This window comes from Manis javanica, chromosome 8, assembly GCF_040802235.1.
Source record: "Manis javanica isolate MJ-LG chromosome 8, MJ_LKY, whole genome shotgun sequence".
Classification (NCBI taxonomy): domain Eukaryota; kingdom Metazoa; phylum Chordata; class Mammalia; order Pholidota; family Manidae; genus Manis; species Manis javanica.
In genome coordinates, this window is record NC_133163.1 from 39,457,474 (window position 1) to 39,471,974 (window position 14,501).

Consider the following 14,501-nt stretch of genomic DNA (forward strand, 5'->3'; position numbering starts at 1 on the left):
TGGTTTTCCAAGTCAGGGCACAATATCTGACAATAAGCCTGAAAAAGACTCCTATAACCTGAACTTGAATAACCCTATAGTATAGCCAAATGAATTTTCATTAAGTACATACAACTGAATAGTTTCCCAATTTGCACTATGGGGAGGAAGATCACAACATTAAACAAAGATAAACCATGTGCTAGATGCTTTTTGGCACATCTTATTTCACTCAATCCTCCTCTCCACCTTTTATGGTCAAGTTACTAATAAATGGCAGAGCAAGGATTAAACCTTCGTCTAGCCAGCAGATCCCCAAATTCACATCCTTTCCACTAAATCACACTACCTCCTGTCTACCTTGTTCTGATAAATATGCTTTAAAAATCCAAGAAACTAAATGCAATGTGGTATCCTGGATTGCACAGTGGAACAGAAGGCAGTCAATGTGGGAAAACTGGTGAATCCAAACAAAGTCTAGAGTTTAGTTAATAGTATTGCAGCAATGTTAATTTGTTTGGACAAATATACCATTATAATATAAGACAGTAACAGGGGAAACTCTAGGTAAAGAGTAGGGGGGAACTCTACTCTTTTTGTGGTGTTTTTGTAATGTTTCCATAAGTCATAGTTATTCTAAAATAGGAAGTATATTTTTAAAAATTCAAGTAAGTCATGCATCTCAGATATTGTTCTGAAGCTCCATACCTAACAGGATATTTCAGATGGGGGAAACACATGGTTTTTTCTATGATTATGAATTTTAGATCTAGGGCTTCATTCGGGTAGCACAAAAGGAAGTTAAATCCAAAAGCAAGTAATATCTTAGTTGACCATCAATAAAATGCAGCCAGTGAAAAAGAAAACCTCACCAAACTGATCACTGTAGCAGGTGACCTAAACAGCTGCTTTATAACATGCTGAAGTAGGCAATTATGGGTAATTGAGAAGCAGAAACAATACAAGTACACCCTGAAGTAAAGGTTAGAATGATGTCATTAAAACGTTGGATTCTGAGAAGAGCACCAGTAAAGCAGACACAACTGATCCACAGCTATCAGAGAAGCAGAGAGGGGTTCATCCTTTTTTGAGTGAAGACCTTACACAAACCATGAAGAGACAGAACTGCAAACAGCAGCAGGCTCCACCCCCAAGCATTTCACCTCAGACCAGAGGGCAGTCTTCCACCTGTCTAGGCTATGGAAAGGACTGCTGATCCTGCACTGATCTCAAAGACATCTGCACAGAGATGGTGTTTCTAGCAGGAATATCATCTCCAAAGAACTGTTCATACACTTACATTGAAAAAGTTTACATAGAAGACTTCAATTTCCATGTCGTTATTATAATCTAAAGCTTAAATCTCTTCCACCCTACTCACCCAGAGTAAACATATAGTTAAATATTCTATGTGCTTAGTTGCATCACTTTAAACTCAGTTGGGCTACCAGCGCTCCAGATGACTTAAGGTCAAAATCATTTTCTGAACCTTCTTGTTTTTGTCTTCTCAGTGGGCTATTTATACCTCTTATTTTAAGGTTTTTTAAACATTTCGCCCCTTTGGAATTTTAATTTACTGTAAACGGTTACCCTTTAGAAATTTACCTACTGCCATTCTATTGACCCTTGCCAAATACAAAATCCTTGATAAAGATGTAGGAAAGGGTGGTGACGGGGAGTAGGGAGATACCAGGGAAACTTAGCAATTGTCTTCTTAGAAATTTGAGTGCTAAGTGCTGAGGAGTGGTCTCTTTGTTACGAATTTAGCATCCGGACCTTAAGGCCGCACAATTATTATTCCTCTGGAACGGTAGGGACTCTTTCAAAGAGTCTGTTGTCCAGTTTTCGGGCCACGTTGGGTAATTTCCCGCCCAGGAGCAAGGCCTGAAAAGAATGTCGGTGTTTCCCTTCAGGTATAGGTGCCTGGGGGGTCAGGGGGAGAGGGAGAAGCACGGGGTGGAGTGGGAGGCGGGTGACCGACAGGGATAGAAACGGAGTCTCCTCCTCCCTCTGAATGTGAAATAACCAATGAGGTGGCGCGGCCGGGCCGGCCCGGCCGCCAGTGCCATATAGTATGCAGCAACCGAAGGAGTCACGTTGGGGGAACGGCAGAAAGCAGCTATCCTTTTACACTACTTTGCTCTAGCAGCTATCTTAATGGTGACTGCGTGGCCGGGGGGAAACCTGATCGGCCAGATCCAGCCGAAACCGGGAGGGAGGGAGTGGGCTTTCCGGAGGGGGGGAGGAGGGAGGGAGACGAAGAAGGAGGAGTAAGAGAGGGGGAAAGAAAGAGGAAAAGAGTGCGAGGGAGTGAGGGAGGGAGGAAAATAAACAACAAAAAATGTCCTCTTCCTCCCCCACCGGGCAGATTGCAAGTGCGGCGGACATCAAGCAGGAGAATGGGATGGAAAGCGCCTCGGAAGGGCAAGAGGCGCCGCGAGAAGTGGCGGGGGGCGCGGCCGCGGGGCTGAGCCCCCCGGCTCCAGCCCCTTTCCCCCTGGAGCCGGGGGACGCCGTGGCCGCCGCCGCCAGGGTGAGCGGAGAGGAAGGGGCAGTGGCGGCGGCGGCGGCCGGAGCGGCGGCGGATCAGGTACAACTCCACTCGGAACTTCTAGGCAGGCACCACCACGCCGCGGCCGCCGCCGCCGCTGCGCAGACCCCACTGGCCTTCTCGCCAGACCATGTCGCCTGCGTGTGCGAGGCGCTGCAGCAGGGGGGCAACCTGGACCGCCTGGCCCGGTTCCTGTGGTCCCTGCCCCAGAGCGACCTGCTACGTGGCAACGAGAGCCTGCTGAAGGCGCGGGCGCTGGTGGCCTTCCACCAGGGCATCTACCCTGAGCTCTACAGCATCCTCGAGAGCCACAGCTTCGAGTCGGCCAACCACCCGCTGCTGCAGCAGCTCTGGTACAAGGCGCGCTACACCGAGGCCGAGCGAGCCCGCGGCCGGCCGCTGGGCGCGGTGGACAAGTACCGGCTGCGCAGGAAATTCCCCCTGCCCCGCACCATCTGGGACGGCGAGGAGACGGTGTATTGTTTCAAGGAGAAGTCGCGCAACGCGCTCAAGGAGCTCTACAAGCAGAATCGCTACCCTTCGCCCGCCGAGAAGCGGCACCTGGCCAAGATCACCGGCCTCTCCCTCACCCAGGTCAGCAACTGGTTCAAAAACCGCCGGCAGCGCGATCGGAACCCCTCTGAGACCCAGTCCAAAAGGTGAGCGCCAACTTTCCTCCTCTTCCCCCTTCCTCTCCCCCACCCCCTTCCCAGCTTTCTTTTCCTCCTAGTGCTCGCAAACATGGCGCTTACCTTCCCCACCAGCCCGGTCCGGCTGCCCACCTCTCCCCGCCCCCCACCTCTCTCCGCGACCCGAGGAAGGGGGGCGGCGGGGGCGAGGGGCGGGGGCACCTCCCTCCTTACTCTCCCCCTCCTTTCCCCAGAAGTTTCTCGTCGCCCTTCTAGGTCTCAGTCCCCGCCCCCACCTCGACTGGTCACTGCTGCCCGGTTTCCCACCCCCATCCGTGTGGCTTTGAAGTTGCCACACTCTCCCCGGCGCTGGCTGGGCGAAGGAGCGAGTGTAGGCGCTGGAAAGGCAGCTCTGGCTGCTACCCGAGCCCTACGAAGGTGGCCAGCGCCGCCGGGGTCCGCACCTCCGCCGGGTCACTTCGGCCCGGCGGGCGCTCGCGCTCCCCGAGCCCGGGGGTTCGGCTGTCCCAGGCTGCGCTGGAGGTGGTCGCGGCCGCCCTGGAGGGAGAGTGTAGGTAGGGGCTGGCGGTGCAGAAGGGGGTCTGGGGAAGTCGATGTTTTGTATGACAGAGTTAATCATTCACCGTGCCCGCTGTGGTTCCCTTCACGGCCGACAACTTAGGGGTAGGGGTGTTGGTGCGGCTGGGCTTCGCCGTATTTTGAAACCTGATTCTGAACTTCGGATCGGATTTCAGTGCTGCGGGAGTAGTGGGGCTGGAGGGCTGCTTGCTCGGTCCCCGAACTCTGCGTGCCTCCCTCCCGGTACGACAGCTGGGGGTGGAGGCCGGCCGGCCTGAGGCGGACAGCAGAAAAGGAGTGGGGGCGCTATCAATTCCGCATCGCCTTGAGCGGCCACCCTGGCGGGTTTGAACTTTTTGACTGGCAGGGTATTTTCCCCAGCTGACAGAAAATCCTGGGTCTTCCACCTTTTTTTGTGAATCCTCTGACACTTAGTGTGTGTGTCCCTGTGTGTGATGTTGGGAGAAGTAAGGAGAAGGTCGCCTGAAGAGGTGGTGTCTCCTGCCCTGCGGGGAGAGAAGAGTAAAAATCCAAAAGCAGCTAGAAGGTTCTGCTCCGGGAAGGACTCTGGGAGCCAGGGAGCCCGCGGAGGTGATCACTCGGCGCATTCCAGAGCCCACGGCGGCCCGCCCCCGCCGCTCCTGCCCCGGCACTCCGGCGGGGGCCCGACGGCTCCGGCGATCCTCGCCCAAGGCAGGGAGGGAGGCACTGTGCGTGTGCCCAGCCTCGCGGTAACCAAAACCGCGACCTGCTTGCTCCCTTCCCCAGACTTGCGGTGAGACCCACAGGAGGCGCGCTGGTGACCACGCCACCTGTCCTCGCACCCCTGGCCCGGCGCGCCGACGGAATTCGCAGGGCCTGTGGCAGCGGGTGGGGAGAGGGAGCAGCGCGCAGGCCAGCTGCCCTGCAGCCTCCACTCCCCCGCGTGAACTTTCCTCAGGTCTTACCGGCCACACTCTGCAGGTCTCACGCCCCACCCCACCCCACCCCACCAACTGTACATCCCCGCCCTCGGCTCAGTTGCCGGCTTTAGGCCCCTCTCCGGATCTACCTCCCACCCGCACCCCCGGTGAGTCACTCTCGCCGACTGCGACTGCGGCTCAGCCTCAGCTCGTAAATCAGCGCTTTCTGCGCCCCTGGCCCCTCAGTCCGAAGCCTGGGTAATCCCCTCCTCTTTGCATGAAAGGGAACAAACCGCCGGGCACAGCAGCGATGTAGGATCCTCTGCTGGGCCGAGTCCCGCCACGTTTCCAAATTGCCTCGGTCCTACTCCCCGCGCTCACCACCTCCCAGCCTCACACCAAAAGAGGGAACACCGCCACTACCTACCCCCGGACTTGGTATTTCCCAAGTTGGGGAGCTGAGAAATACAGTCCTGCCTGGAACAGAAGGACTAGGGTGGTAGTGGCGAGGGGTCTGATAGTTACAGGGCCTCTGAGTGGCCCACACCCTCTCCCTTCCACTCACCAGGGCACTGGATGGGTGTATGTTAAATAGGCCCCTATGAGTTCCTTTGGATTCTAAGGTATATAACAGTTACTGGGTTGAAAGTGCCTTTCCTACAAAGGACAACCACTTTGTTGAATGAGTTGTCAGACTGAAGTTTGGGAGATGAGAAAATGATGTCTTGTTAACTAACTGGCAAACAAAACTGAGCTATCCCACCTCCTACTCCTTTGGCGGTTTCATTTACCTCCAAACTCACACTGATCTGAATTGATCTGAGAGAAGGAGTTCCTAAACAAGAAAATCCCATTTAATGAGTTTTGTATGGTATAGGTAGCAGCATATTTAGCAGTAAGGAATGCTATAAATTGCATACATAATTTCTTCAGTGCTATAAAAATGTATATGCAATTCTCCTGCAAATCCTATTAGTGGAATTTACTTCTTCCAGATCTCTGACTTGCCCTGTTTTTATTAGTAAAAATGTTTGGGATATGAGAGTTCATCTTCCTAGATTCTATGTCTGGTTAGATTCTGCTGAAGGCCTCATAGCTTAAACAAGACTAAAGACTTGCTTTCCTTAAATATTGCCTGTAGGAGGTTTAGAGGCTGGTTTTCCAAACAAGTGGCACTATGTACAATGCCATCCCTAACCTTCTGAATGTCTTGATTTCCTCCTCTGTACAGTGAGTCAGATGGCAATCCCAGCACTGAAGATGAATCCAGCAAGGGCCATGAGGATTTGTCTCCTCATCCACTCTCCGGTTCATCAGATGGTGTCACCAACCTCAGCCTTTCCAGTCACATGGAGCCAGTATATATGCAACAAATTGGAAATACGAAGATATCATTAAGCTCCTCTGGAGTTTTGTTGAATGGAAGCTTGGTACCTGCAAGTACTTCACCTGTCTTCCTTAATGGTAATTCTTTCATTCAGGGACCCAATGGAGTTATCCTTAATGGATTAAATGTGGGAAATACACAGACAGTATCACTAAACCCAACAAAAGTGGCATCAAATATTGCAAGTAATGGTATATCCATGACTGACATACTGGGGTCTACCTCTCAGGATGTGAAGGAATTCAAAGTCCTCCAGAGTTCTTCAGCTAACTCAGAAGCCACCACTTCCTACAGCCCCAGTGCCCCTGTGTCATTCCCAGGGCTGATACCCAGCACTGAGGTGAAAAGAGAAGGCACTCAAACAGTGGCTTCCCAGGACGGAGGTTCTATAGTGACGTTTACTACACCAGTGCAAATTAACCAGTATGGCATTGTCCAGATCCCCAATTCCGGAGTAAATGGCCAGTTCCTTAATGGGAGCATTGGATTCTCTCCACTGCAGCTGCCTCCTGTCTCAGTGGCAGCTTCACAAGGTAAAAGTCTCATTTGGTACCATAGTGTTGCAGTGAATGTTTGAGCCAGCTGCAGTAAATGATTCATTTGGTGAGAGCTATAAATCAGTGTTACGTACTGTTAAGGTACCTTAGTGACTGCCATAGCTGCAGAATAGCCTTGATTTGTTTCTCCTTCTTCACAACGTGCATGTAATGTCCAGCTTGCTTGGTTCCCTGGCATTATGGGTTTTTATTGTCCTAACAACTGAATGGAAGTTACAGTTGCTACAGTTTATTGCAAGTCTTGCCAGTTTTGCAGTTAAAGAAATATGATAAGTCAATCAGTGCTTACAAAACAACCCATTGCTTGACATTTTAAGAAAAAAAACTAGTAATATAAGAACACAAAATTAGTCCTATAGCTAGTAAAAATGTATATATTTATTTGACCAAAAAGTGTTTTAGGAGAGCAAATTACAAAGACTGGACAATTTTGTTTGATTCATGTTCCTCCTAAATTAACACTAACAAATCTAGAGGAATAATAGGAATATGTGATTGGGTATCTATTGCTCTGCATGTATATTTGCCTCTTAAATATATAGGCTTATTTATGAAGGCAACTGTAAACCTTATTTTATACATTTGTGGCTTTACTAAAAGCAGTCTGCTAAAGGAAGCACTAGTCTGAAATTCAGAAAACCTGAAGCTGATATGCCAGCTCTTCACTGACTTTATGCAAGTCTGATGGCTCTGTCATTTCCTCTATATAGAAACAGGGATGGTTAGAATAGCAGTGGAGGTTGCATAGTCCCTTTAATTCAGGAGTGCGAGATGTTAATGCATGTTTGCCTCCCTATAAGGAAATCTGAAAGTTCAGATTTTTACCAAAGCAAGTTAAGTAATTGTTTGTCCGAAAAATCAGCTTCCTGTAAAATGATTTTTTTTTTTAATGCACAACTGTTTTGTTTCTGCAACTATGACCTACTTCAGTTTATTGGAAGCATTAGTGAAAATTGTTGTGGAGTAAATTTCACCTGTACATTTATTTCTCTTCAGGTAAAGTGGTAGTAAAACACAATAGTCCTGTAGCACACTATTTATTTCTTCATTGTTCCAGGTTAGTGAAAGAAAGGATTAAGCTATGTTATTATATAACATAGGGCAAAAATGTGAAAACCACAGGGATAGCACCAGTGCTGAGTTTTATAGTAATGTGAGATGGATCTAACCCTTTTCTCTCTTTAGGATATTTCCAAAGAGTAGGTAACATTTTAAAAATAATAAATTTGAACCAAAAGCATGGTATGTACATTAGAGGAGGAGAAAAGCAGAAATACATTTCGCATGTATCTAGAAAAGTGTTACCATAGAAAATTATTACAAAGTAACAGCTCATTTTTAAAGTGGGACATGCAATATGAATGAGAATAGCATTTTCGGTTAAAAGAGCTAAGATCAAATGACAGAGCTGTCAGTCCTTAGACTGGGTGAATTGCAGGCATAAGTTTAACCAGATGGGTCCAAAAAGCAAGGTTCCTTTATAGTAACTGTGTATTGCAGGTTTCAATAAAACATTTGGGGGTTCAGCCTTTCTTAAAAACAGATTCTGAGCCTTTCTTAAAAACGTCTAGGCAAGGTAGGTTAACTTTCTGTGGTTGGGATTTATATGTAAAAGTAGTTGTCATCTTTTACTAACTTCATAATCTAAGAAAATCAAGTTTTTTCTTTACCATTGGTACAAAATTAAAGTTTATATCTATATCATTTTTTCACTTGGGTTTTTTAAACTGATCTTGAAATTATTGTCCAAATTATAATCCAATTGCAGTTAAGCTTAAATATCAAATTTTAGATCACATCTGTTTTCCCCTTGCATTTATATAATTTATGTACATTCAGAAATATTTTTTTATTTATTCAATTCCCGTTGGAGAAAGTGTCACATTTATTATGTTATTAATGGCTCTATCAAAGATAACTAATAATTTTATTCACATATACACTGCAAACAATTTCACAAGCATATACACACACAAAATAAACATTTACTTCAGGTAACTTTTTGTCACAGTTTAGCAACCAAAAAGAACTTTAAAGCATACTTAAGTTGAAGTCAGATGTTTTCAAATAAAAGCCTTTATCTTTTGTTTGACCTGGAACAAACATTTGTGGTAGGGAAAAGCCCAAACATACGTAAAATGTTTCCCAGTATTTCCATGATGAATACTTTCTAGTGGTTAAAATTTTTCAAGTTCCAATACAGTGTTTTCATTTTCTTTTATTCCACTTAAAGACTTTTCTTTACATTTAAGGTGTTTAAAAATGTTTGGAAGATTATAAATAGCAGTGTGACATTTTCTCAATATAGATGGTAATATAATCACAATTATTCTAATAATTCAAGTTTTGGTGAATTACCTTTAATAGTGGGCTTTCTCAAAACAGTAGTTTATTGAACATCTAATACAAGAGCAGGGTAAATAGCCCAACTGAATGATTCTGTGACAAAAATCCTCAAGTCCACCTTTCCTTTAATGGCAAGATAATTGCCATCATTTCATTGTAAAGACTCAGAAATAAAAGGGTTTTATTTGGTTGTGAGATGGGGAGGGAGTGTCTAATTCATCTACATCCTCTGAGTTACCTGATTTGAACACATCAACTATCTACTTACATTTCTTTCTCTACTTTTGGTCTCCACAGACCATTACAGTGAGCCTCAAAAGACAACAAATTTAGAGAAGCCTTAGCTCTAGTTATTTATATTAATCTGTATTTAAAAAACACATTTCATTATTGTCATTAATTCTTTCTATCACTACAACAGTGAAAATCCAGAACTGGCACAACAAAAGAAAAAAACCTGTTGGATGTTTGTTGACATTACTTTATGGTTAGTTTGGTGAAAGTTTGCAACTTGTCTGGACAAGTTTATGGTTAACTTTAAGCCCCAGGGTAACTCATTTTATGTGGTATTTTCCATTTATATTTTGTCAGTTACTGAGCTTGAGCTGAACAAAGGTACTTATTTTGCATTTGTTTTCTAGTTCTAACTAGCAGAGCTTGCAATAACTACCAACTAACTGAGAGATAGCAAGTTGATAATAACAAGAAACTTGACTGAAATTAGAACTTGCAAAAGATTTATTTTTTCACACTTGGCTTCTAAACCAGTAGTTCTCACTCCCACTGGATCATCAGAATTACTCAGGGAGTTTTAAGATAACACCAGTTATAGGATTTACCGAGTCAGATTCTCCAGAGTGGAATCTCGTAATCTGTAGTTTTAAGTATTCAAGGTGATTCTACGGAACCTGAGAAAAATCGTGCGTGCAGAAAAGTATCTTTTTTCTCTCCTTATCATTTCCATCGATGATAATATGTACTTTATTTTTTTTTAGGTAATATTTCAGTAAATTCAAGCACTTCAGATGGGAGCACATTTACAAGTGAGTCCACCACAATCCAGCAAGGAAAGGTTTTCTTGAGCTCTCTTGCTCCCAGTGCAGTGGTATATACTGTTCCTAATTCAGGCCAGACTATAGGATCTGTTAAACAGGAGGGCTTGGAGAGGAGTTTGGTATTTTCTCAGTTGATGCCTGTCAATCAGAATGCACAAGTAAATGCGAACCTGTCTTCTGAGAATATCTCGGGGAGTGGCCTCCATCCACTAGCCTCCTCATTAGTTAATGTATCCCCAACTCACAATTTTTCCCTGACTTCCCCTACCCTACTAAATCCCACTGAGCTAAACCCTGACATTGCTGATAGCCAGCCAATGTCTGCACCTGTGGCAAGCAAATCTACTGTGACATCTGTCAGCAACACTAACTATGCAACTCTTCAGAACTGCTCCCTTATTACCAGTCAAGATCTATTGTCAGTCCCCATGACCCAGGCTACCCTTGGGGAAATAGTTCCTACAGCTGAAGACCAGGTGAGTCACCCCTCCCCAGCAGTACACCAAGATTTTGTCAGAGAGCATCGCTTGGTTCTGCAATCTGTAGCTGACATAAAAGAGAATTTCTTAACAAATTCTGAGGGCAAAGCAACAGGCAACTTAATGATGCTGGACTCCAAATCTAAGTATGTCCTGGAGGGCATGGTTGAGACTGTCTGTGAAGATCTGGAAACCGACAAAAAAGAGCTTGCCAAGCTCCAAACTGTCCAATTGGATGAAGATATGCAAGACTTATAAACTTTATTGCCCCCAACCTTTTTTTTTTCTTCTGTCATCAGCAGGCAAATCTTTTCACAAAGCCCTGAGGACATAAAGCATTTTTCCATTTAAAGGGAAACACTAGTTTTGCAAGTAAATGCATTCAAGAGACTTAGAGTTGATCTGCATGAAGATCACAGTTAAAATATACAGGAGTAGAACTGCATTACTGCAGCCTTTTTGTTCACAGATGTTCTTTCCTAAATAGATGAAGACAATGCAACAAGATGAAATGTATCAAGTCAAAGTGTATCATTTGGTTGACTTAATATAATTCTAAGGTCAAATGGGACTTGATAAATAGTTTTTTAAATTAAAAATGCATACAACTGACATGGAAAATTAAATATTGCTACAGAGCTTAGAAACAATACAAACAATTCTTTTTGTTTACTTTTCCTCCATGGGCATTGATAAGGTTAGGAAGCATAAATGGTACTCCACATTATATTTTAAGGGTATATTTTTGAATATATGTATTTCTGTTTTTCAGCATTTTTGTGAGTCTTGGTTTGTCTCTGTACATTTCCAAATGTGATTGCAAGTAGTTCAGTGGGGCTGAGAAAGTTTGCAACTCCACTAAAAACTCAAACTTCAGTATGAGTGTAAATATATTAGTCCTGTAAGCAAGTATTGAGTAATTATAGTGAATTTTATTTATGCTGTATATATGTTTCTCTTATACTTCGGACACTAGGAATTGAAAAGGAAGATGTTTTCTTACTGTTTAATTTATTTTATTGTTCGAACAGGAAGTGAACAGTTATTTCCAAGAAAGTTTTACTTTTTGTAGGATTTTAAAAGTAATGATTTTTATCAGGAGTCAATTAAGGTCAATATTTATAACACTGAAACAGGCAATCTAACTCCCAATATTGGAATTTCGGTACTTTTTTTCACACCCTTGTTCTTTATTTAGCAATCCAATTCATTTAAATATTTTTTTCTATAGAATTCTATGTGCCTTTTTACCTTGTGGCCTTTTTATTATTCTTACTAAGGTACAAAAGTGTCAACAGAAGCACTGATGGCTCTTTTCTACTATCTAACAGGGTTAATTACACCACAGAATTGCTTTAAATCTAAAGAATTAAGTTTCAATTGTATTTTTATGTATAATGTTTATGATGCAAATAGATGAACAACTGATTATTGTTGATGCTTGTCATTACAATGAAAAATAGCAACAATTATAGACTACCATGTAAAATTAATCCTGTAGGCTATGAAACCAACCCTCTTAAAGAAAGAATATAAATTCTATTGAGCACATTCTGTCCTATTGAAATACTTAGTTCTCAATGTTTGGAATCAGTTGTTACATTATGACATATGACTGTTGTTTGCACTATATTATCATGTCTTCTTTAAAAGTAAATCATTTTTGGTTTCTCTAAGAAGCTTGTTTGATAATGTTGTGAGCTGTGGTAGTTTTTATTAGGACTGAATACAAGATGTTAAACTACAACACATTTATGTAGTGAGTAAAGTCTCTGGTCCTCGCAAAACAAGAAAAGTGAGAAGTGGTCTCTTGAGAGATGACTTAACATTGTTGAACATAAAGATGTTACCACGTCTTGCTTTTTTTAAGATCAGAACAAAGGGTCCATTGAGATCTCTACATGCCAAGCAGCTGAGCATGTTGAAAAAGGGCCGTAGAGGGTTTAACTTATGTTGTTATTGCAGATGGAACTTGCAGGCATAGGTAAAGAGCCCTGTGAAGAATTCCTCTCCCATAATTTTGATAAAGAACTTAGATCCCATCTTTCATTAGTGGATGTTCCTAAACTGCTGAAACTACATGTTTTTTGTTGGTCTTTTTTTACAAAGTCAGCTAGGTGTTTATTAGAGTTCTCTTCCACTCCACCACTACTTATACAGATTGTTTCTTCCCTTTGGGTAGGTAGTGATCATGTTATTGAGATTAGTTACATGATTCTAGAGTGTAGTTTACATGAAAATTGTTTTCCACTTGATTACTCTGATCCTAAAAAAAAGAGTTTGTTAGTTACTTAAGACTACCCATCCAATAAGGGAGATGGGAAGGTTTAGAAAGTTATATATATTATATATATAACTGGAAAAGTTCTTTATGTCTTCCAAAAATATAATAAGCCTTTTATGCACCATTCTTCCTCTTTTCTCCCTTAAGAAAAAGAAAAGATAGCACAAAACTTAAGACTTACCAAGGAAACCCATTCATATTCCCAACAAGATGTAATTATACCCCTACAATTATTGCAGGTAGCTACACAATATACCAGGTAAGAATCAGTGCACATTATAAAGAACTATTGTTCTTTTCTATTCTTATTCAGTAAAATAAGCCCATATACATGTGAATGAAATAAGGTAAACCCATGATCTCCTTGCACAGAATTGCAAATGTTTTTTGCAATCCCAAGGGCCAGACTCAAAACTTGGAGTTCATGTAGCAGAATTTCTCTCTTACATAAACCAGTGCTTGAAGATGCTGCAAATGACCCTCTAATGATGCCCAAAGAGGAATCAGAATAGGGGTGAATAACTCTCCCTGCAAATGCCAGCCACTGCTGCTGGTTGTGGGATTTTTGGTGTGAAGCTATCTATGCACTCTATTAGCCAGAATTTGGCATTTAGCTCTTAGTTACATCCAGTTAAAGTACAGTCTCTCATTTGGAGAAGGTGCATTTGTTCCTTAAGCAAGAGCACCTGTGTGGTACTGCTTTTATAGCTCATGTATATTTATAATAATGAAAAGACTGAATTGTACATGTTTCAGTGCCTTTCTTGTTTTATGAAAGGCAGGTAGATGTTATAGCCATAGATAAAAATCTGTAGTTAAATTGCACACTGACCTTAAATCTCCCTGTATATGCCCTTGCATCTTGCATGTTAAACGTTGGATTATTGGGCATGTGTTGCAGTCTGCCCTGCTACATGTCAGACAAGTGTGCATTAGGACATAGCCAGAATTCTTTAAAATGTTTTTGACAGATCATCTCATCATAAGAATATAAATAATTCAGGAGAGTTGTGGGAAAAAGAATTATATTTACAAAAGATGTTTCAAAGTCTTCCTAGAAATTAGATAATAGAGCTTAATAGTTATTTTGTATCTAGTTGATACATTTCATGTTAATATTACCACCATACATTCTATTAATCAAAATGATATAGCATGTGACTTTTGGCTTTCAGGGTTCTCAAAAAATTTGTATTTTGTTGCATGTACTGTATGTTTAGAGGCAACCAGTTATATACTCACTATGGTTTTACTGTGCCTTACACAAAGGAAATCTATACAGAATGTATATCATGGGGTGGGGTAACAGAGTCTTTACTGCACTGTTAGGTGATGGCACACAGAGCATGTCCCAGAACATTTCTGTGCTTAATTACCCAACCAAAGAGATCTAAAGTATGTATGTTGTACTGTAATAGGGGTTTATGCCTGGACAATTGTTTTATTTGTTTTCTGAAATGATGTGAACTTATTTTTCTAAACACTATGCTAAATAAACTTTATATTTATACATATATACATCATGTTGAAAAGTTATTTATCCCTGGAAAAGCAGAGAAGGATAAGGAAAAACAAAAATCCCCACACATTTCATAAGCTGCAAATATAAGGACAATGGGAGTCATTTTAGAAAAATAAACTCTGTTGGTCATTTTATAAAATTATGCAATGCCTTTGGGTATCCCAAAATCTGAATCTGGTACTCCATAAGGTTCAACAAAATTAAATTGAAAGTTTCAAAGACATTTCCATT

At 42.6% G+C, this 14,501-nt stretch overlaps 1 protein-coding gene across 3 annotated transcripts; it reads left to right on the forward strand.

Annotated features, from left to right (window-relative positions):
• Positions 1-2,032: 2,032 nt before the first annotated feature.
• SIX4 (SIX homeobox 4) lies at positions 2,033-14,264 on the forward strand. 3 transcript variants are annotated; one of them, XM_037006727.2, is made up of 4 exons: positions 2,033-2,139; positions 2,348-3,189; positions 5,872-6,560; positions 9,926-14,264. In XM_037006727.2, the coding sequence occupies exons 1-4, from the start codon at positions 2,137-2,139 to the stop codon at positions 10,720-10,722; spliced, it is 2,331 nt and encodes a 776-aa protein (XP_036862622.1). In that variant the 5' UTR covers positions 2,033-2,136; the 3' UTR covers positions 10,723-14,264. The 3 variants fall into 3 exon arrangements, with proteins under 3 accessions (XP_036862622.1, XP_036862613.1, XP_036862627.1); XM_037006718.2 differs by lacking the exon at positions 2,033-2,139 and having other exon boundaries at positions 2,216-3,189; XM_037006732.2 differs by lacking the exon at positions 2,033-2,139 and having other exon boundaries at positions 2,216-3,189; positions 5,872-6,104.
• Positions 14,265-14,501: the final 237 nt, after the last annotated feature.

What these genes read in the sequence shown, in the direction of transcription:
- SIX4 (XM_037006718.2), top strand. Translation starts at nt 2,321, where the DNA reads ATGTCCTCTTCCTCCCCCACCGGGCAGATTGCAAGTGCGGCGGACATC. An exon ending in TCTGAGACCCAGTCCAAAAG is followed by an intron (nt 3,190 to 5,871) that starts GTGAGCGCCAAC and finishes TCCTCTGTACAG; the next exon opens with TGAGTCAGATGGCAATCCCA. An exon ending in CTCAGTGGCAGCTTCACAAG is followed by an intron (nt 6,561 to 9,925) that starts GTAAAAGTCTCA and finishes ATTTTTTTTTAG; the next exon opens with GTAATATTTCAGTAAATTCA.